The following is a 23,894-nucleotide window of genomic DNA, read 5'->3' as shown; positions in this document are numbered from 1 at the left end:
ACCTTTGCAGTTACTGATTTTACACTTCTGTTAAATGTGCTTGTTGTTAAGTCATGTTTTATGTGTGATCGTGGAGTCAGTTTAAGTTAAAGGTAACTTTAGTGAACTTAACTGGTGATAGTTATTTATGCTATTTCTTCTCTTTTCAGTTTCTCCTGCAATCAGTTGTGTTAAATGTGCATATAATATTGTCAATTGCAGCCCCTGAATTAAATCGGATGAAATCGTATCGTAGCAAATATCGTATCATTGTCCAAAGAATCCACGTAACATCGTACCATGATGAAGCTGGTGATTTGCACCTCTGATCTTTAGTAAGATATGAAAACTATTTTCAGTTTGAGCTGACAAGAAACAAGTGGACTGCATGGCTGTCAAACTAATATCCTAAAATCTGGTGAGAGAAAACTACATGGCTTTGATCGCTCCAACATTTAGACTACACCTTCAAACTTTACAAACAAAAACAACACTGCAAATACCTTTTTGTTAAAGGAGAAGAGTGGATTTTAAATCAAGTTGGACTTTGGGGCAGACTGCTGCAGACGTAGACACTTGCCATTTGGTTTTAAGAAATCTTTTGCTCCCAGTGCAAAATGGATCCTTCCTGCTGCACTCATTATAAATCAATTAAAGGAAATGTAACGCACCTCTGCTCCAGAATACTTGCTGGTCCGAGTCACCAGGTCATCAAGACACACATTTTTGGCCACAGGCATGTTGCGGAACTGGAGAGAAAATATCTCCTTTCTGGTTGGAGCATCTGGAAGAGGCACATAGACGATTCGGTCAAGGCGACCTGGACGCATCAGAGCCTGTGGGATGGGAAAAAAAAGTTTATATCATATTTCATAAACTGTCACATACAAGTCTTACAAAATGAAGCTTCCACATTAATACTGAGCATCAGTGGAATCTTTTTCGGCTTGCTGAGAGTAACACATTAAATTCAACTGAAATATACATTATTTTATTCTAGCAAATATTTTGTACATAATTATTTTGGGGTCACAGCGATACTGTCAGGACACCGTGGCTCTGACCTTTTACCTCCTCACTACTTGCTAGGTCCAGAAGCTTCCTCTGCCTCTGCACTAATCGTACGCCTCTCTACACAGGACCATGAACCAAATGCCTAAAATGCAAACTGTGAAATGTAAGTTTTCCACTTCTGGCAGTCAGTGTGGAGACAAAGTTGACGTTATCTGATAAACCCTCCACTTCCTACAGATCACATCTACGTGACCCCAAAACAGTCCTTGAGTACCCAAAGCCGCCGCTGTCTCGCTTGTCAGACGTCATTAAGTGGCAGGCGCCTCTCAAACACAGACAGGCAGACGGACAGACAAATATGCCGTGTCTCCATTCGCTCTCCTCAGCCAGGCAGTGACAAGCTGTGGTATGGTGTGGTATTGTTTGGTTTGGGTTGTGTATCCATTTGACCATCCAGCTAACCAAAGAACAGCGGGGTTTGAAAATAGCAAAATGCATTTGACTCACCGTGAATTAGCATTTAATTTCAGCGCCGGAATGAAGAATCAACAGAAAAACAAACATCAACTGGAACTGACAGTTTCATTGTTGTTCTTCCCCCAAGACTCAGTGAGGCCGGGTTGTAAAGACAGTGGAGACCCTGGCTTCGGGCCAGACAGGCCACAGCGGGGCTAAACCCCGGCCAGCGGAGACGAGGCAGGAGACACACGCAGACGCAAGCCATGCAGGAGGTCACGTCAGGAGTGATCAGTGAAGGTTGGAGGGACCGGACCAGCAGCCTTTGAACTCTTGTTTACATAGACATCACACTGCTGTTCCTGCTTCTCTGCATGTACCATGTATCTCCCAGGCCTGACAGCCTCGTTTCTTTTATATGCATAGTCTCTGAACATTCATAGTATGTCCGTGTGTATAGGAAAAGATTATAACAGAATAATAAGTAATGGAACGGGTTTTAGTAAAGGATGGCATTTAATCCAAGTAGCCAAGTAATGCTGAAAGACAATTTTGAAACGACAATTAGAATTAATCGTTATTTATCAAGCAAAAAATATCAGTTGCTATTTTTCTGTTTTATTCTTTGTAAACTGAAACTTTGACATAGCCTTAAAGATACCCATTTGTTGACGCAACAGTCATTACTGAAAAGGTGCCAATCCCATCCTGTTGTTTTTGCCACAACTACTGCTGCAAGTATGCCGACCTCACCATAAAAGATACCCGGTTGTTGTTGCAATAACCACCGCTGGAAATATGCTGACCTTGCCTTAAAAAAATCCCTGTTTCAGTTGCAACAACCGCTGCTGGAAATGTGTCAGTGTCCTTTTAAAAATTACCTGGTTGTTGTCGCAACAACCATTACTGAAAAGGTGCTGACCTCACCACAAAAAATATCCAATTGTTGTTGCCACAACCACCAATGGAGATGTGCCAACATTGCCTTAAAATACCAGGTTGTGGTTGCAACAACCACAGCTAGAAATGTGCCAACCTCACCTTAATAAAATACCAGGTTGTTGTCGCCACAACCACCACTAGAAATGTGCCAACTTTGCCTTAAAAAATACCCAGTTGTGGTTGCAACAACCACAGCTGAAAATTTGCCAACGTCACCTTAAAAAAATACCAGGTTGTTGTCCCTAAAACTACTGCTGGATATGTGCCATTGGCCATAACAAATATCTGACTGTTGTCGCCACAACCACCACTGGAAATGTATTGACCTTGCCTTAAAAAATACCCTGTTTTGGTTGCAACAATCACGGCAGAAAATGTCCAAACCTTGCCTTAAAAAAAGCAGTTGTTGTCCCAACAACCATTGCTGAAAAGGTGCCTATCCTGCCTTAAAAAAAATCCTGTTGTGCTTGCCACAACCACTGCTGGAAATATGCCGACCTTGCCTGTTTTGGTTGCAACAACCACAGCTGGAAATGTGTCCAGGTTTTCTCAAAAAAATACTCAATTGTTGTTGCCACAAACATTGCTAGAAATGTCACAACATGTTTAAAAACGCTGCGCACTCGAACACTCGAACAGTAGTCTGCTGATGTCTGGTGTTTGGCAGCTGTCTTGCTTCGGTCTGCCATCTACCATGCCCTCCTCCAGATAAGAAACTCAACTTAAATGCATGTAATCAGAACTACATCACTTTAGAAACATTGGTGTGAAAGGTATGATAGACAAATGGACAATGGACAAATGTAACTGTGGTTTGCAGAAATGTACAATGCAAACATTTTCTTCTGGCAGCTGGGCTGAAAGTATCAGCTGAAACAATTGTGAAAAAAGATAAATGAAATGACACAAAATGGATCCAAGGTCAACACTCTGAACCTCAACTTTTAAGCCAACATGGACAAGAAGTCCTTGAGATGAATGGACATAATGAAAACTTGAACATCCACAATGGAACTGGAGCTGTGATTGTTTTGTCACCTGCTGCTTTCATAGTTCAAAATCAACCGCTGTGACAAAGACAAACCTTGTAAGCTGCAGCCTTGTACTCAAGGTACTATGACACAAACCATTAAATGGTCTTAACCAACCATGTTACATTTTAAGTCCATCTGCTTGCAAAGTGCAGTGGATGCAATTTTAAGAGTTTTGTTTTATGGTTTTCTTTATTTCCCCTCTGGATAACTAATTCCCATTTACTGGGGCGATGGACAGTTTTCCTGCCTTTTATCTGTTGCTTTTTTGTGTTCCTGTGTATGCGTATGGAACATGAGAGGATGGAAACTGGAGACAAACATTAGTAGCTACCCTTAGGTAACCACAACAGAGCCATGTCTGACAAAGGAGCAATGGATCATGAGAGGAAATGTTCTTGTTTTTCAGGTCTCTGGATTCTTCCACTCATTTGAGGAGAGGGTCTGGCTGTGGGTGACGAACCATGGGCATAAAACGGATGGAGGGGAATAACGTCACCATGATTCAAAGCGGGGGAAAGGATGGCTGTTTGGGAGACCTGCTGGGAGATGGATGGATAGCAGGTTTGAGGGCTGCAGCATTAAATTAAAGTCATAAGGGCTGGAGACTCGGGGAACTTGATAAGATGCGTCTGGCAAAACAACTATAAAACAACACATGTGAGAGTTTGATGCCGAGGTTCTTCCCACAGGTTAGAGGGTATTGTAGATTCGTGCGTGTGCAGGAGGTGAGACGGGTGCACTGGGGATTGCAGTCTGTAGTTGTTTGTCACAGCAGGTCGAGCCAGTCGCGGCAGTGCGTACTGCACTATGCAGAGGACGTGCCAGGGACACTTCCTGAGTTGCTCTCCCTGGAAGAATCTGGCGGCTGCATGCCAACACAAACCTGCTGACCCCTGGCTAAATAACTCACACAGACAGACACTCCCACGCACACAAACACAAACAAATGCACATACGCGAACGTGCACGGAAATGCACAATTCCGGTTAATGCTTTTTAGTCTTTTTAATTTCTGATCCATTTATCTAGTGCAAAGACACCGCCTGTTACTTTATCAGCCATTAATTCTCTCCACACGCATAATGGAGAAGTGCCCGTGGCTTCCAGGCGCTCAGGCTCCAAGGGTTCCAAGGCGCTCCCAAAAAGCAGAGCCGACCCTCAGCTTTGAGACTGCTAAACTCATCTGACTGCCCTGGAGGGAAAGAAAGGTTTTTTTTTTTCTTTCCTCTCAGCAAGAGCAGGGGGCCCATCCATCACTTAACAAGATACACTTCCTGTTCTCAAGGATCCGGGGGTGGGGGTAGGAGAGGAGGAGAAGGAGGAGGAGGGGAGGAGAGCGAAGAGGAGGAGGAGAAGGAGGAGGTAAGGGGGGACCCCAAGAGACAAATACTTGGCTTGGCATGTCGGGCAAGCGTTGACGGGCTCTTTTCGTAACGGCATCATTCCACCTGAAGTCTTGGCTCGACTGGCAGAGGGCAAGAGAAGAAGGAGGGAGGGAAGGAGAAGAGAGAGGAAAGGACAAAAACAGCCAGACCAAAGGGACCCAGACAATCCACTTGAAAGGACTACAGGACCAAAACCCTGCAAACAAACACAGATAAGTGGCGTGGTAGACAGAAAGCCCCCGTCTACAAAATGCAAAATGCAGTTGGATAAATTTTTTTTTACATGAGTTTGCATGACGGATCGCATCCACCTTGTTGCACCACTGACATGATAGGCATCATTACACATGAGCCATTAGTAATTAGAAATGCCCCCAGGTAAGAAATACCAACTAGCTTTAAGTCAACATTAAAACATTAATACAGCACTAAATCTGGGCAAGCGCACACTGTGGACTACCCTGCAGAGCAAAATCAGGCAATCGACTGTTGGGAAAGTTGTCAAAAAAACAAGTAAGGCCTATGTTGGATCAGTCAAGCTGATCAAAACACACAAACAGAAAAAAGAGAGAAAAGAGAAGAGGAAAAAAAAAACCTCATCCGCTCTCTCTGCGGCAAGTTTCACTCCCGATAACAACAGTAATCATTCCAGGCATTGCAATCCTCCTCAAGAAGTGATTACCCCCTAATGACAGACGACTTCCTATCTGCGAAGGCCAGTACCTCTCCCTAACCAGCGTGGAATGCTGGGAATCTTCTCCTTGGAGCGTTGTTGCTGAGCACATTCTTGGCCAGCTTCAATCTGACCTGCTCTGAGCTACGTCTACAAACTGTTTACAAACGGACGCCCCCGCAATTCAGGTGTCTTATTCTTAGATGGCAGCCTAGACACGGCGTGGCTGAATCAAGATCAGATCCGCCTTGTTGCTCACACTCCCTTCAGATCAAATGAAAAATGAAAGGAAACACTGGGTCCACGACACCGAACATGATGACTAAGTTCTTCCCTGCACATCTGGTGAAGTCTCTCTTTTCTTTTCAAAAACTCTTTTTGTTTGTGCTTTTTTTTTTCCCAGAGTGCAGGATGATAGCACGCTGTCTGGCTGAATAAGTGGCTTGCCTGGGGAGACATGAGTTGACTTTGTTCCCTGCCTGAAGGCATTTGCTGTATGTGGTTTCCTAACCTGTCAGTCCGCAATCCTCAGAGGCCTCGGTGAGTCATACTGACTCGGAGATGGGCCACCCTGGATTTATGCAGAACACACACCAAACAAAAAATGCAGAAAGCGCGATGGGAACCGAGCACTCACAGTCGGGTCAGAGAGGTCGACTTCTGGAGTTCATATTTGGGAGATTAATACAGGATACTGACTAAATACCAGCAAATGTTGGCTATATTCAGGGTAAAAACAATATTTTAGGTAGTTATTCCATCTACTTCACAGCAGTCTACTTTGCTGTTAAATCAGCAATTTGGGATGTGGCAGCCGATGGACCACAAGGTTGCGTCTTGATCGATTTCCCATTCTCTTTAAGAAGTAGCTCGATTTCAAAGACAACAAGTCTGATGGTGTTGTCAGACTTTGTTCATACACTTAAATATTGTGGCCTGTAGAGTCTGGTGGAGGGTATATGCAGGTATAGGAGGTATACCCACCTCTTCCTCTGGCTGTTTACAGTACACCCACCTATCAGCCAAAAAGCCATTAGAATATACAGGAGAATAAACTCACTTTGTCTTTCGTGACCTATTCATCAACCCAACAGTACACCCAACTCATCAACTGCCACTAGACAGAACAAGGATTGTTTGTTACATGGTTTGGGAGGGAGTTTGTTTTCATAGATGAGAATCCTTCTGAACCTTACGTCAGTTGTGCAACAGACATGCATGGCAAGACTGTGTGGCATCTATGGCACTTGAGATGTGCTATTTTTACATCTTCCATAACATGAAGCCTACGTATGATGACTTCAGTTGTTCTACTTTTGTCCTGCTACCACAAACACAACGTGCCTGGGTGTGTGGTGTGTATTAATGCATCAGAGATGCATCTGTAGAATAAAAGGATCTTTTGCTGCCTCTTGCAGCAGCTGTAGTCGGAGAAAACAATAGTTAATTCACTGGGCCGACTGCCAGCAACTTTTAAGGTGGAACGCTCACTTGTTATTTTACTCATTGTATGAGTTGACGACATGAATCCGTCAGCACACCTTAAATTTCAGTGTGACAACTTTGACCATTAGTTTAGTTTTTATTGTCTCTCTTACTACTATCTTGAAAGTGTTTGGTGGAAATGGGGCTTTTGTGTCTCTATGTAGTCATTAAGTGTCTCTTTGCAATTCCCTTCCTTTGTATCTCATTCATTTTGAGTCTCTTCTTGGTCCGTGCATGTCTCTTCAAGTGACATTTTGCAGGTGAAGGCCAGGGGGGCCCCCTCACACTGTGCCTGGGAAGCCCATTCAGTGATCCATCCATGCACACCATGAAGACCAGGCACCCATGACCTGAAGCTACTGCAATATTTAGACTAATATGATTGTATTCTTTTTTTTTTTTTTTACTTTGCTGATACAAGCTGCTATTCAGCTTCTGTTACATGGAGCTTTTGGCTTTTGGAATGAATTCCAGGAGCTTTTTTGAGGCCAACTCTTGCACCACATATCGAACCAGGATTAGATTTTGTTTTTTCGAGTTCCTTCAAATCCCAATTACATTGACTGTCAGCTAAAGCAGATCTATACTATCTACTGGAGGGTTCTGCACCAACATCTTTCTATAAAGATGACATAACCTTGGACGAGGCCACGCTGTGTTCAGAGGGACACTCAACTTGCTTTCTGTCAGTCCTGATTTTGATGTGGGAGAGGATCAGAGGAGGAACAGAGTGGGGTGAAAGAGAGAGTAAATCAGAGAGCTAGGGGAGGGGACAGCAGAGCGGAGAGAAGGAGAGAGAGATGAGAATGACAGGGGGGAGAGAGCGACGGAGCGAGCAGCACAGAGAGAAGCAGAGCTGGCAACCAGTCAAAAACATGAGAGGCTTTCACTCTGGATTTTGCCCTTGAGTCAAACTTGCATCCGGCAGGCGAGGCCACCGTGTCCAAGAACTAAATAACTCTGGCGCTGTTAACCCCATACTGTCCCCTGTACTCTGCACAGCCAGGAGGAAGTCAAGATTTGTAGTTTCAAAATGAAGTATAAATCATTTGAAAAGGTGAGATTTGTTCTTAGAAAATGACTGCTTTGGCATGGTAAAGCCACGGAGAAAAGAAAAGACTTCAAAATAGTTCTCATTTTCCTACAAAACACACAAGAATTGCACAATGCCACGTTCCTCCTAAAACAAATACATGTTGTCGTGGAGGATCATTTTCAAACTGATTTAAATTGTTTTTTAAACTTTAACTACAAAACAAGTTTAACTTAAGGGCTTTACAGCAACATGAATGGGTACATTTTCAGCAAGCCACTAAATCTTATAACAATGCCTCTATAAGAGGATGATTCTGGTTTATTACACCTTGATTCTCTTAAAGTAATAATTACATCTTTCTCAAAGTAAATGTTGAGTCTTGAAAACAAGGCGATTTCACAACAGCCCAACAGGTCAAATACAGGTTTTATAAACCCCCCCCACCCAGAATATACAAATCACAGTACTGCATGTAAAACTGTAAGTGAGCGCACCTGAACTGGTGACTGATCACCAGCCCAGTTGCCAGAATAAAATGTTGCATTATGTTACATTTGCACATTTCATACATATCATATGAACATTTCTAAAGTGACGTAGGACGAGGTGGATGGGATGGTGGGTGGTGTGACACCTAGGCAAGACGGCTGCCAAGTTGCAGAGCATTACAGGCCACTGATCGAGACCATCAACCAACAACAACGGGTGTTTTTTGCCGACCCTTTGTGGTGTTTCTACTGGTATTTCGGGCACAGATCCAGGGTGTCTTGACCAAACCTGGATATTTATAGGTGTTTCCCAGGGTTGTCTGAGGCACTGAACTTGGGTGTTTTTAGTGGCGCATTGTGGTGTTTCCCAGCAGGGCTGTGGCCCGAACCTAGGTGTTTTTTTTTTTACCAACACATCACAGCATTTCCCAGCATTGTTTGTGGCACTGAACGTGGACCTTGCAGTGGTACATTATGGCACTTCCAAGGGCGTTTTTGGCAGCAAACCTGTGTTTTTTAACCAAACCTGGGAGTTTTTAGCGGCACATCATGGTGTTTCCCGGTGTCATTTGCGGCACTGAGCCTGGGTATTTCTAGCAGTACATTGCGGTGTTTCCCAGAAGCAGTGTGGCCCAGCACCTAGGTGTTTTTTAATCCATGTATCGCAGCGTTTCCTAATGTCATTTGAGGCACTGAACCTGGGTGTTTCTACCAGCACATTACTGCCTTTCCCAGCAGCGCTGTGCCCCCAAACCTAGGTGTTTTTTTCATCAACACATCACAGCATTTACTAGTGTTATTTGTGGCACTGAACCTGGGTTATTTAAGTGGTACATCACGATGTTTCACAGCTGCATTTGTTGAAAAATGTTCAGTTTTAACACATCCACTACAAAATAACGTACAGAAGTAACACAGCTGTGGGTATAAAAATGATACTTTAACTTCCAAATAAAGTCGGCTAATGTGAGGCTTTAAATCTTTTTCTGACTGCTTGTGTTTCTTGCTCTGTTTTCAAAGATGTCACTGTGATATCAGCTCTCAGGGATTACCGATAGAAACGATCATGATAATAAGATCTAAGCTGTGATAAACCGGATGTCTTCTTGAAAACGTGTCCAGTTTGATGTTTGTTTTCGTCCTACAGTGTCATGAAATAACACATTTTCATTTTTAGTATGTGTGGGCCCAGCAGGTGTCAGACTCTAATCCTTGCAGGGAGAGTGTGTGTGTGTTTGTGTGTCAAAGGGTGGGTGTTGCTGAGCATAGGGTCATCACAGAATTAGATGTCACACCTCTTTTACCTTTTATGGCATGTGTGTGTGTGTGTGTGTGTGTGTGTGAGGGTCACAATCATATGGAGACCAGGTGAAGAGGCTGAGATGAGGGGAGGGAGGGGGAGAAGAAGTAGCAGCAGCAGCAGCTGTGTTGCTCTCCTTTTGGTTCTGGGGTGGAGGGTGAGGTGGTGGTGGTGATGGTGGTGGGGCACTCACACCCATACAGCTGCCCTGGGGGCCGCAATAAAGTCCCTGAATCTGTCAAAACAACCCCGACTGGCTGGCCCTCACACCTCCACGAAAATAAAAATGGCCACTGCCAAAAAAGCAGCCTTATTTTGATAGGAATAGGTGGGCAGAGTGTGTGTGTGTATATGTGAGGGGAGGGTCGCCCACGAGACCCCCCCCCCCCCCCCCCCCCCCAAAAAAAAAAGGTGAAGAAAAGCAGAGGAAATTAGACCGAGGCCATGTTGAAATGTCAACTCATTGGAGCCCAAAATAAAAAAGCAGTAAAGCGGCTGCCATAAAATACATGTATGTTTGCTTTACAAAGAGGCGTTTCCTGTGAGCTGTCCGCAGTTCGCAGTTTAATTCTACGGGGCCTTGCGTTCGGTGTAAACTCGCCAGGTCTGGTTTCCATAATCTGCCCCAGAGCCCGTGGGCAACCTCCAAATGCCCTGGTCCAGACAAATGAGAAGAAACTACCAGTGATCGTTGTTGTTTTTTTTCTTCAACAGTTGCTCTGATTCATTTTTTCATTTGTTCCAACCATCAATCTGAGCTTTCAGTGCCACCGTCAACCCCCGCTACAGTACTTATATCCTTCTGGTATGTACATGAGTGTGTGTGGAAAGGTGTGAGATGGGGATGAAAGTGTGTGTAAACAAGTCTCAATTTCATCAGGCACAGTCCAACAACAATAAGGAAATGCATGTTTGTGTGTGTGTCAAAGCAGTATGACTTTACAGCTGTGTACGTATCAGATGGTGTTTTTGGTGACAATCAACCCAATGGCCAGAATAAATGTCGGCACTGTTCGTTTCTGCAAACCATGGACACATTACATAGCCTAATTATGTAGTGGATACGTTCAAACTTTATGTTTCTTTACAGCAACGCTTTTGTTAACATGGGCTAATGTTAGGGCACAAAACCACTTGGTTACAGTTAGAAAAAGAGCATGGTTTGGCTTTAAATAGCCATTTTTGTGGCACAATCCCAGCAGGAAACGCAGCGACGTCTCAGTAAAAAACAGCTGCTTTTAATGGCACTACTCTGACAGCACATGCAGAGACGTGGTGCAAACGTGGCAGGACAAATGCTTTATGTGGCACTATCCTCGGTGGAAAAAAGTGACAGGTTGCTAAAAACTCCCACGTTTGGTGGCTATAAAGCTGCTGGAAACACAACAATGACTTACCAGCTTTGTTGTTTGTGTGAAGGCCTTTTCTACATAGGCCGTACAAAAAGACGCCTGAGGGATCGCCTTACTGAGCATAAATATGCCACTAGAACCAAAAATCGCGACTATCCCATGGCTAGACATTTCAGCAAATTTCATAAAGCAAATGATTCCCTATTACATTTAGAAGACGCTGAACACCTTAAACCTTTGGTCAGGGGGTGGCAGAATACAGAAACTTAATCAAAGGGAAGCTAGAAAAAGAAACTCGTTGGCTCTTTTTACGATTTAGCCACTGCAATAAAGGCTTTTTAATATTTCCTTTTCGGAGTGCCTGGATTGCCTTCCTGTCGATCCACTTTTGTTGTTTGTTGGTCTCAGCAGCCATCTTGCCTAGGTCTCACGCCACCATCCCTTCCACCTCTCAATGACAAAGTCAGCTCATATATTACGTCACTTGAAAAATATTGATATGATACATATGAAACACAAACATGCAACATACTCATGATTAGCAGAGACAATACCAGCATTTACTTGTAGCGACTGGGCTGTGACATCAGCACTTTAGAAAATCTGAGTAAACAGGTTAAAATTAGCGCTGTAACTATTTATTCTTTTCATAATTGATTAACCCTCCAGCTTTCTCAATGAATCAATGAATAATTTAGTTTACAAAAACATCACAAAACTGTGAAACAATGCACTGTTTTGTTCGACCAACAGATATTCAAAAACAATAATGTAAAACAAAGAAAAGATGTAAATGCTCCCGTTTAAGAGGCTCGGATCAGATTTTCAAAATAAGTGCTGCTGATCAATTTTTTATTGGTCAACTAATCGATTAATTGTCGCGGCTGCAGTTATAATTCCAGTTCATTGTGTTCAACATAAAGTATGAGTATTAGTTTTAATACTGAGACAGAGCTGAAAATCTGATGGAAATACTGAACTCTGACGGCAAAGTATTGCTTTAAATTTGCTCATGCATACTGTGAAATCAAGATTGGCATTTTACACACACCTCCCACCCCCTTCCTACACACACCCACACATACGCACAGAGCCCCCACCTCCCCCAAGAGACAGACTGCAGGTGCCAGGCCCACCTCGGGGTCCCTGCCGGGCTCTCGTTAGGCCTGGTGCCATTCAGGCGGCTCCTAACACGCAACCCTGAGTGCTTTGTGTTTCTCTGACAGCCCTTGTCGTCCTCTTCATGTAGTGGTGGAAAAAAAAAAAGAAAGGAACGAGGAGGACTTCAGGGATTATTGCTTTGAAGGATTTGACAGCTGAGATTCAACTTGCACCTATGGCAGTTTTAAAGGAGTATACCAGTGTTTGCTATAAATCCCATATTTATAAGATTACTGCTGTCCTTTTACCAAGATCTATACCACTTTTTATTTATTTATTTATTTATTTTTTATTTTGAAGACAGTCAGGGGTTTTCACTCATTCCTTTATCGTCTTAAAATCCACTTGGAGAGACTTAAAAACTTAGACAGTCCATCATTTTGCACCATAAAATTCTCAAAATTAACAAACTTATCATGTTGCAGGCCTACTTTGCCTCACATATTTTGAAAGGCTGTAGAATGGTGGCGGAAAATGGCTGATAGATTTTAATCTGTGTGTGATCTGAGGATGAGTTACAGATCCTATAACAAAATCAACACCTGCATTTCCAGCATCACCATCAACACCATTATCATCTCTACCTGTCCATCATTTCTGGCTATCACCATCACAAGGCCCTCTCAGTGCCACCAACAACCTCCTTGCAACTCCCCCCTGTGCGTACACACAAAGACTCTATATTAAGGAATGTATGCAACACACACACACTAACAAAATAACACACACACACACACAGACTTGAATGTGCACATATGCTGCCACTCACTGATACTTACCAAAGAGACAAACATAAACAGGCACGTTGCTGAGTGACAGAGCCGACTCGACTGGATCAGTTTCCACTTCCGTGAAATCTAAACATTAGCTTGTTTACCCTCATCCTGGGCTGAGACTGGGCCGGGATGAGAGACGGGAGTGTGTGTCTCTACGTGTAGATGTGTGTGTGTCCAGACAGAAACTAGGGGATGTGTTCATTGAGACAATACCCCAAACTGGAGTAGCATATAAAGAGGAAAAGACAGGACAGATGCGCTCCCTCTCACCTGCCTAATCCTGCCATCATGACGTCAGCCATGACACCTTTCACTCAGCTGTCAGCAGAGAGTACACTGTAGAGGAAGATGAGGAAGACCTTTTGAACTCTTTGTCTCTTTGGAAATAAACAAGAGGCATGGGACAACATGAAAGCTTCATGTCATGATGATCCTGGCCAAAGTAACTGATTCACGATATTAACCCCATTATCAACTCTTAGCTTGGCACTAAAACATACTGGATTCACTTTACCTTACATTTTTTAAAATCCTTTTTGGATAAAACAATCAAATAATCTCAAAAAGCGAGGGTTTTCAACTATTTGAAATGGCATTATATCTTCTGATATGAAGTATGCCAATGCTTGATTAAGATCTATTGAATTTTTGAGGTTTATGTGTACACAGCCTGTTTTTATAGTCTCTTCAGTTGTTGGCTGCCCAGCAGTCGCTTAGAGTGCTGTTGGAAACAATATCCACGATGATACCGATTGTAGACATTCACAACGATCAACTTGTTGGGAGTGTTTTTATTGTAATCTGCAACTGTCCCATCCATGGATGTCAACAGTTATTGATCATTAATCATAATATTTTCGAGCAGTTCAGAACATTCGTCTATCCTCCTGAGACCTGAACTTTTGTTTTGTATGCACTTTCAATTTCTGCTAGCTATTTGGGATCAATAGTACCTGATAAGTATAAAAAACTAAACCATATCAAACTACAGACATTATTAATCATAAATAAACAAGTTTCAGCCATTAAATGTGATCAGATTTTGGTTTGTCCACTTTTTTGTCGGATTGGCTGCAGACTGAATTGGCAGAGGTGGCTGCCATCTTGTTTTTAAATGGATTAATGTATTGTGCTCTTACTGCCACTAGATGGCACAAAAAAGTGTCCACAAATGAGGACAACAGGTCTGAGTTAAGTAGAATGAAGTATAAGGTGCAGGAAACCCAAAATGTGATGTCCTCATATGAGGACACAGGGTCTCAGGAGGATATTGGTAAATTTAGCTATTCTACAGCTTAATGCTCTACACACCAACGAGGCTGGGTGAAAGCTAGCTAGCACGTTGCTCGTTTGGCGATTACTGCTAGAAACGTTAATGCCGTCATGGCAAGAGAGTTGCTACAAAAATATTGTGTCGCCCTCCAGTCTCCCCCCAGGCCATCCTGGTGAGTAAGGACGACTCGCTTTAGCATTGTTTATTATGTTATCACTGTCAGCACCATTAGCACAGCTAATGCTAAGGTTAGCTAACCAGTGAAGACTGTGAGCGTTGGGAAGTGTGTTTCCGCATGTCACCAAAATGAAGCCGCTTCCTCACCAGGGTGAGCTGTGGGGAGACTGGAAGGTGGCCGCCATGTTTCAGCTCATTCGGCAGTTACTGATTACAGCAGTAATCGCTGAATGAGTGGCATCACTAGCTAGCTCAAACTTACCCTGGGTGGTGAGCAATGCAGAGCTACCAAGGCTAACAATAGCTAACCAGCGGAGACTGGAGGGCAGGCAGTGGGCAGCTGTCGGTCTGCAAAGCCAACGGACAATAAAATATAAAGCAAGACATTTATGACACAAAACATTAAAATTCCATGGATGTGCCTCACAATAGGGTGCTAAAGCTCACTTTGTCAAAAACTTAATTAATGTAAACTGACATTTAAAATGTATTTTTATTTATACATTTTTCCCACAATCCCCTAAAATTCACTGACTTTCACCATGTGGAATGAAAGGTTTAAATAATATGTAAAATTAAGTTGAAGGGCTGAAAACAGCTGCATCTAATGTAAAAAGAAATATATTCTGCTATATTCTTGTAAAGTGAACCAATTATGCAACTTTATGAAATGTAGAATTAATCAAAGTGTCTGACTCTAGAAACTTTGAATACAGTTCAACCGGATCTGCTGTTACGTCTTACTGCACCGCGCACGAACAATAAGAGCTGCACGCTAAATGTAACCTACAACATTAGAGCAATTAGCCACCTACTGCAGGAGATAACAAGACAGAGAAAGAGAGAGGGAGGGAGGAAGAGGGGAAGAAAAAAATCCCCCACCCAGCATGTGAAAACCTGTGTCAGATTTCGCCACAGACAAGGTCACCCTCTCTTGGTCTCGCCTCAATGCCCTGGCTTGGTAACCGGATCCGGCGCAGGACGGCGACAAACCTGTTTTTGTCACAGCAGAGGTGCCCACTTGGTTTACATGCCCATTGTGTTTACAACACCTCTACGTTTTTATTTTTTCCCTTGTTTTCTTCCACCGAGAGCCTTTAATTTACCTGTGGAGGGATTGTGTGTAACTATGCGCAGCTGTGAACACCCCTTCAAACACACACATACACACATACACACACACACACACACACACACACACACACACACGTGCGTACAAACACCAAAAAAATAAAAAAGGTTTGTCCCAATTCCAGAGCCAAAGCATCATCATTGGTGTTATGCTGCACAGCCAAGTTAACACTTGGTATGTTTGTAATTGTACTGCCTATGAAACTGCACAGTAATCCCTTCCAGCTGCCTCCCTCACTCACCCATCCACCCTCCTCTTCCTCCTCCTCCTCCTCTCTCCCCTTTCAGAGAAACTGTAGCTGCAGCTCTGAGTATGTTTTCCATGGGCCCTGGTGGATTCATCCTGTTGACAGCGCCAAGCCTTTTATGCATCGAAAACACAGTATTCCCTTTCAGGTGGAGAGACGATGGAAGGGAGAAGGGGAGCTGGGTTGTGGGTGGTGGCGGTGGTGGCGGTGGTGGGGGAGAGCCAAGGACGGTCCCCGCAACAGACTTCAAACTTCAAAATCTTGGTCTTCATCTCTTCACAGAAAATAGAGTGAGAGACAGACAGTGAGAAGGGAGGGGATGAGGGATCAAGAGAAGCAGAAGGGGAGGCAGGGGAGGAGGAGGGAAGGAAGAAAAAAAAACAACAACGGCACAAAGGAGTGCGTAATTAAGACAGGAAATGGGAGAAGAGAGGAGGGCTCTGGGGGCTTTCAGAAAGAGGCTGGCCGGGGTCGCTTTTCCAGAGAGCGGAGGAGTGGGGCCGATACCCGAGCCGTCTGAATGGAAATCAGATAATCTGTTAACACAAGGCATGGCCCAGATCCTGCCTGCAGACTGACATGGATAGGCCAGTTCCTGTTCCAATCCGCTGCGGTGGCACAAAGTGTTGCCAAGGCAACCAGCTGTTCCAGCCAAACTTTGCCTCTCTCTCCGAGCCGGCGGCAAAAACGACAGGTGGGGCTGTGAGGCGGGTAGAAGCAGCACTGAGGCGCTTGTGAAAACACAAAGCTAGCTCAATGCTGGGACGACACAGGGGTAGGAACTTAACACCAGCCGCCATGCAAACAAAATGCTGCTGAACTCTGGCAGAGACCAATGAGGTGGTCTCTTCCTACAACTGGTTCTTCCAGTGAAAAAAAGTTAACGGACATGCCTGTGTTGGACAGGTGAAGCAGGGAGTGATAACATATTTTCCCACTCACCTCTATGGTGGTATTTATGTGTAGCTTTACTTTTCCTTGCCCAAGTTTTGAAATATTTGTAATAACTTTGCTGTCGGTCCAACACAGTGGAGGTAAATTAAATTTTGTTCACAGCACCGAAAACAATAAATAAAGGTGTTCACAAACAACGTCTTTCTTTCTCTGAAAACTCCTCAGATCTCTTGCTGTCAAGCACACTGAAACAAATTTCTCGGGCTGACACCCTCGGGTCAGTTGGTCAATTGATTCGTTGATTTGCTGTTTATTCGTTGGACAATCCCTGCTCCATCCAGAGTCACCGTACATCATCTTCATAGCTAATGCAGAGGAAGGTCTGCACCTTGTTGTTCAGCCACTGAACCAGGTTGCACGCCAATATTTTTGAAACAAAAAAGAACGGGCTGGAGTGTTTACACTCTGTCGCAATCGATAGGATACTTTTTTTTTTACATTTCAGTCGACCAAGATTTTCTTTGATTGATGACAACCCCACTACTTTCCACCAAAGTAACAGGCCTGGTAGAAACTCTTCACGATTTACACTGTGGAATACACTTCAATACTATTCATTGTAACAGACGTGTTGATGTTGAAAATGTTTAGAACACATACAAATTCCCCTCAGCCTCACTATATTGGGGTATTTGTTTATATTTTTGTAATTTGGCTGAACTGACTCTTTCATTTAGCGATTCAGTCTTGGTGCCAGTCCTGACCTTATTAAGCTGATCTGGTTTCGGCCATAACGTGACTGATCCACATGAATATAACATGTACGTTATAAAGATGTATTGTTTCTGCCTCTAGCTACATTCATTCTGTCACAGCATGCTGCCAACTCAGTTTTAGTGCCGCAGCAGTACTTGGCCTCATGTTTGCTTACATAAAAATAATTTCAATGAGTAACAGTGTAGTGTACAGATTTTAAATGTGGAAAAAAGAAAGCATTGGCATCAGGTATAGGTACTCAGTATCAGTAAATACCCTGAGTTATTGGAATCAGTGTCGGGAGAGGAATAGTATGATCGGTGCATTCCTATCTTTGACCACTAAAACCAATGGAAAACAAGTTGGCTTCCTTCGTCGCAATATGATAAACTGCTGCCCTGATCAATGCAGGCTGCTACTGCTGCTAACTGGCTGCATTATCACATCTGGCCAAGTGATCACATTTTTAGCACGTCTTCTATGATCTAAGTAAAACACGTTCTACATTTACACAGCCTGGAACACTAAAAACAGCTCCCTCAGCCAAACTCAACAGTTTCCCTTTTCCACACTTCCCCAAATAGTAGATTTTACAACTTTATGCTCATTTACATTTTTGTGTGCTTTGTCAGAGTATCGTTTGCCACTGCTCTAAAAAAAGGGCCAAAAGTGACTGATCTACCTGACAGTGTTGGTCCCGATGAGGTGTTAGGATCAAACTCTCCCCACAGCACCATAAAAGTGTTATTTACAATGGCCTGAACAACTTTATAGATTCCCCCGGAGGTGAACAGGAGGCCACGGCTCTAAATCAAGTCTGGTTAAAGGTTGCTATTTCACCCTTTTTCAATTTAAGCCGCGTTCATATTTTAAGAGTGGCGACTTAACAACAAGAAGGAACAAATCTCCGGCAATAAAATCCCACCACTTGACCCACGTCGTTTCCCAGCCTGCTCTTTGATTATCACATATCTGAGGAGGAGGAGATGAGGACGAGGGAAAAAAATAAGACCAAAAAAAAAAAAATACACCTCCTACAGGACCTCCACCTCTGCTCCCACTTCAAGAGCAAGGCGGTGCGACATGCAGCGGCGTACCGCAGCTCAAACTTCCCCTTCCTCTTGAGGGGAAGCCATTTTATTGTGTTCCACTGAGATAATTGCCAATCCTTTAAATGAAAGGGTTTTCTCAGTACTCTGGTAATTACTAGATACGCAGCAAGGGTCTGGTGAAGGAGGGGGGAGGTAGAGAAAAAAAGAGAAGAAAACATGACAGGCAGGTATTAAAATTCAATGGGTGGGGCAGGAAGGAAGTCGAGAGAGGGATGTGTTGAAACAGAGAGAATGAGGGAGGGCTGGAGGGAGGGAGGGAGGCACGCTGTGCTGCTGTAGCCTCCGTTTGGGGTTGAGGAAGGACATGTTTATGGTCTGAGGGTTGGGCCTTTTTTTTTGATCCGGTAGAGCAATCCTGTGCCAAGTGCCAAAGACACATCTGCTCCTGGGCAATCCTTTGCCGTGGTAAGGTGATTTATGTGGTGATCGCTGACCTCTTTTCCTAAATCACTGGTCTTTTTTTAGGAACTTCCCATCAGATTTTGAGCAGCTGAGCTGAGCTGAATAATTCTTTCAGACAGCGCAAATTACATACTGTGCTTCCTACTCAGTATGTTGAGGAATGTTTCTCAGTGATGATGGAGAGATTGAAAACCAAAGCAAACTGTAACTGCACATGCAGCTACACACCTCAAAGGTTTCTGGATACACTGGCACAGTTTCACAGCACAGCTCTGTGAATCACCTCAGGTAAACACACACAGGCCAACGGAATAATTGTGGGGTACCGTTGTTGGGATTACACACTTATTAACCATTGCTGTTTCACTGTTTGTTGAAAATAGGTAATGCCAGACTTTAGTGTCTAAGGTAGTATGGTAGCACAGATTAACAACCAAGATTCAAAAAGTTGGTTGTACAGCAATCAAAAAAACGAATGGGCATCTTTAAGGTGTTGAATGAGTGCATCCATTAGCATGGTTTTACCTGTTTAGGCCTGTTTTCCAATACTGCACGTCTGGAAAATGCAACATGACAAGTGTCTTTTCCTTCAAAGCAGATAAGCCGTGTTTCCACAAAACACTTTTGGTATCCCTTGGAACCGGTGCTTTACCCATATGGACATGTATCTAGACCCTTGATCTGTTTAGCGTTACCACAGCAGACAGTACTCTTAATTGTAGGCTGAGTTGTTACCAGTTGGTGATAGCCACACCACTGCTCCATCCAGAGTCACCATACAGCATCGTCATAGCTGATGGAGAGGAAGGTCTGCACCTTGTTGATCAGCCACTGAACCAGGTTGCACGCTGATATACTGGCTGCACTGAGTCCTTGGTGTGCAAGAGCAACGATTCTCTCTTGACCATTAAATGGACTGTGGTGTTTCTAGCTCCACCTTTCAGTATGGCGCAATGTGCTAGGCACCTCGCCAGAGGGTTCACGAAAAAACAGGACAGAATATAACGGCTCTGTTGGTACCACCCATAACTTCTGACAATGGAAACGCAAAAATAACTGCTCTGATGTGGAACGAGCTGACACAAACTGAACCAGACTCATTGGCAGTAATGAGGCTATAGAAAACTGTAGGAACCATATCGGCAGACGACTAGATGATTCTGCAAAACCCTGAATTACAGTCAGTGCCAATTAATTTCTACAACATGCAACATGCCAACTGCAGTAAGGGTAAGGTTTGGCTAAGGCAAATCCTTGTTTTAGTTATGAAGGGAGCTGTGTGCTCATAGTCCTCTATTCTCTTTTGTTACTCTTCCATACCTCTGTAACTTTTTTATTTTAAGGAATGTCTGGTTTACCAAACAGAGCAGAGACAAGGAAAGGGTACAAATCATGAGAAAAACACCTTACCTTACCTTATGTAAGGTTCTGTATTTGTCACTGGGTATAGAGCAGTGGTTCCTAACATGTCCAGCCATAGGGTTCAGATTTCTCTTTCGTCATTAGTTCAAGGTCCACACAGTTTGATATATTCAGTCATACCTGGATTTGGCCATGTTGTCATGCTAGTTTGCTGTCCCTGTTAAGTTGTTGTCCTTTAGTGACTCACTCTACAGCAAGAAACGGCACTTCAAAATAAAAGCTCTGTACCGGAAATTCAATGCCCTTCAAAATAATGTGTGTTTTACAAACTTGACACATTTGCAAATCACGAATCAATCATTCAGAATGGACCCATGACCCATTTTTGGACTGCGACCCACCAGTTGGGAACTACTGGTATAGAGCAGCCCTTTTGTATGTCACCTGCAATGATTGAAGAAACAAAAACATTAAAAAAGATTTAACATAAACGTAACTGAATTAATACTAGCTAAATCTGACGTCTGATGGTTGACTCCCATTTCAAACCACTTTGACTGGACCAATGCTGGATCACCAGGAAAAGTAGGCAACTGTCCTGGGGCGCCAGAACACCAGAGGTCCTCCAAAAGTTAGGAAACAGGTCCTGGGTTATAAGCCTATGCTGTGGCTGTGTTCTGCACACTTTGTAGAGGTCCCCTGTGCATCAGTAAAATGTATATCAGTCATTGTGTGGGTAACACAGTTGTCTAAGTGAATTTAAGCTCCTACCACGCAGTGCAGTTGCCCTCCTGTGTTAACAGCTATGTCTGTCTATCAAGACCTATCAAATGATCTTTTTACATGCCATCAGGTATCATTTACACACTTTCCCCTGTGGTCCCTGACCCTGGAGAATGGCCCTTCAGATGCCCAGAGAGGCCCCGGGCTTGTCAAAGGACTGCCTGTTGAGGGCCTGCTGGCCTGGTGGAAAAAGGTGTGCTCTTAGCTTGTTATGTGACATGTGGAGGGGAGACAGGCCAGAGGAAGGTGAGGGGAGGAGTGTGGGGTGGAGGGTCAATGCGTGCAACAATGGCCCCTCTCAAGTTGGGAGGGCCCATCAGTTAAGTGTGTTTTCCTGCAATTTGAGAAAGTGGAATCTGGTCAAATTGGTGTCCTCTTGAGTTCCGATTGCATGAGTTATGTGACTGAGGGAGGGAGGGTTTGCAGGTTGGGGGACGTGTATAAAGGGGCTGGTGCTGCCTTAATTGATACTTTCAGCTCTTCCGAAAGAGGAGTGAAACCCTCAGTAGTGCTGAACAGCGGCATTCCAGGTCAGCCTGGCTGTCTCCATGGCGACGGCCAGGGGGGAGGGCGAGGTCCGCCATTCATGGACAAGATTGGATGCTAGAAATGGATATGGAGTGACAGGTCAGCGCCACAGGCCACATAACACGCTGCAGCCACAAGGCTTAGGCATCCTTTGCTCGGGCAGAGAGATTCGATAGCGGGGTTTGTCCTGAGGGTCAGGGGCCATCACAGCATCACAGCCATGGATATACTGTATATACCGAAAGCCGACACGGTAGACAGCTATAGTTAATCAATGCTGTGGTGCTTGCAGTTGGCTGAGACAACTGATAGCCCAACTCAATTAAGCATTCCATATTATCTGCAAAAGAAAAATGGCCTGTGGCTCCCAGGCCCCTAATCTGGTGAAATTTTAATGTGATATATTGGTATTGTTACAAATTGGGTGCAAAATTAATGGATCCAGGGAGAAATCATCTACAGGAATTTCAAAACTTTATGAACACATGTTAGGTACTGTATAGGGCTGGGTATAGAAGGTACAGCTGTACAGCATAGACTATTGAGAACTGATAAACGAAGGCTGGTGCAGAACGCCAGGCCAGGTTTGTACTCTTGATTAGTATTCTTTAATTAGATATGTAAAACATTATTTTGCCCATGTTGGACAAAGAAAATGCGGCATTGTAGGTTCCTGCAAACCATAAATATGTTCCATTTGTAGGTTTTACACCTATCATATCAACCTTTCTAAAGTGACATAGTATATGAGCTGACTTCGCCATACGGCAGTGGAGGGGATGGTGGATGGTGTGTCATCTAGGCGAGACACCTGCCAAGATGCAGACATACTGCAGACCACTGTTCCAGGCCAACAAACAACAACAACAACAACAACAATGTTCTTCCTGAGGCTTTTAAGGCACCAAATATGGGTGTTTATGAGCCACCCATCACTGTTTTTCCAGCAGGGATAGAAGAATGAAAAGCATGTTTTTTTTCTGCTAGTATGGTGCCACGTAAAGCGGTTATTTTTTTACAGACATCACTGGGATAGTGCCATTGAAAGTGGGTATTTAAGCCAAAACATGATCTTTTCCTAACCATAACTATGTGGTTTTTGTGTCTCAACCTAACCACACATCAACCACAGTGCTGTGGAAACATGAATGTTCAACGCAGCCGCTACATATGTACAAATATAACATATCTACAGTTTGCAGAAAAGTAAAGTGTCAACATTTTTCTGGCGATTGAGTTGATATTTTATATGGGTAAAATTCTTATACAGATGCTTATGTTTAGACACCTGAGAAGTTTTTGCTTATATTCCTCAAAGTAAGTTACCACAAAGCGTACGTACTGGTATCAAAACCCAGCTACAGTATCACGACTAGAATAAAAAAAAAGTTATGAACAATGCCCAGTCTTTGTAATAGTAATAGGGCCAATATTTAATTCCCTATAGACTGCAGTGGAACAAGACAACACTTGTTCTATCTGTACAGTCAGGGAACTATGACAGTGTAGTGCCAGAGAGTGTTCAGGAATATTGCAACATGATGTATAGATGCTTTGTAGTCGTATGTGGACTGGACACTCGCAGCGCATGATGTCGACATAAAATTCAATCAATCAAACAGAGCTGACCCACCGACAGGAGGCATTTGAAGATCTCAAAGTAATAATTGCATTATACGCAGTCCTATCTATTCAGTCAACTCAGCAACGCCCTGTTTGCAGAGACATATATCCTTCCTTTTACAAGGGGATATTATTTTACAGTCTCCTGACCTTGGGTACGCTGAGTGAAACACAACACCGCCCACCAGTCTATTTCTGTATTTGTCTTACAGTAAGCTGCCGGTAATTGAATCATGCTCTCCAGGACTACTAGACATGAATGGTGCTGCGGACGCATTCAGACTTAGTCACAGTGGTTAAGAACAAGGCATAATCTTGCGGCTACTGTGTTTTGGTCGTGTGACTCCAATTATGTTTGTTTTTCCTTCGCTTTGTTTTTATTACTTGAACTGCGAGGCTTTACATGCTGAGTTAAGTTCTTCATGCGCAGGGAATCAGGTGATCCGTGTTAAAACTATGTCTTGAGATACTTTCGCACCTCATTCATAAATAAGCTCTGTGAATTTAGCTCTTTATGCTCATAA

At 43.6% G+C, this 23,894-nt stretch overlaps 1 protein-coding gene across 1 annotated transcript in view; it reads right to left on the bottom strand.

The window, feature by feature from the left end:
* Positions 1 to 23,894, bottom strand: part of afg2a (AAA ATPase AFG2A) — a 159,688-nt gene that overhangs the window by 28,343 nt on the left and 107,451 nt on the right. The window contains exon 16 of the mRNA XM_033632820.2: positions 651 to 815. Coding sequence (XP_033488711.2) covers positions 651 to 815 — 165 coding nt within the window. The remainder of the gene's footprint in view (positions 1 to 650; positions 816 to 23,894) is intronic.

The sequence above is a fragment of the Epinephelus lanceolatus genome, chromosome 7 (genome assembly GCF_041903045.1).
Source record: "Epinephelus lanceolatus isolate andai-2023 chromosome 7, ASM4190304v1, whole genome shotgun sequence".
NCBI classification, from domain to species: Eukaryota; Metazoa; Chordata; class Actinopteri; order Perciformes; family Serranidae; genus Epinephelus; species Epinephelus lanceolatus.
The sequence above is the reverse complement of the archived record's forward strand: the minus strand, read 5'-3'. Positions and strand labels throughout refer to the sequence as shown.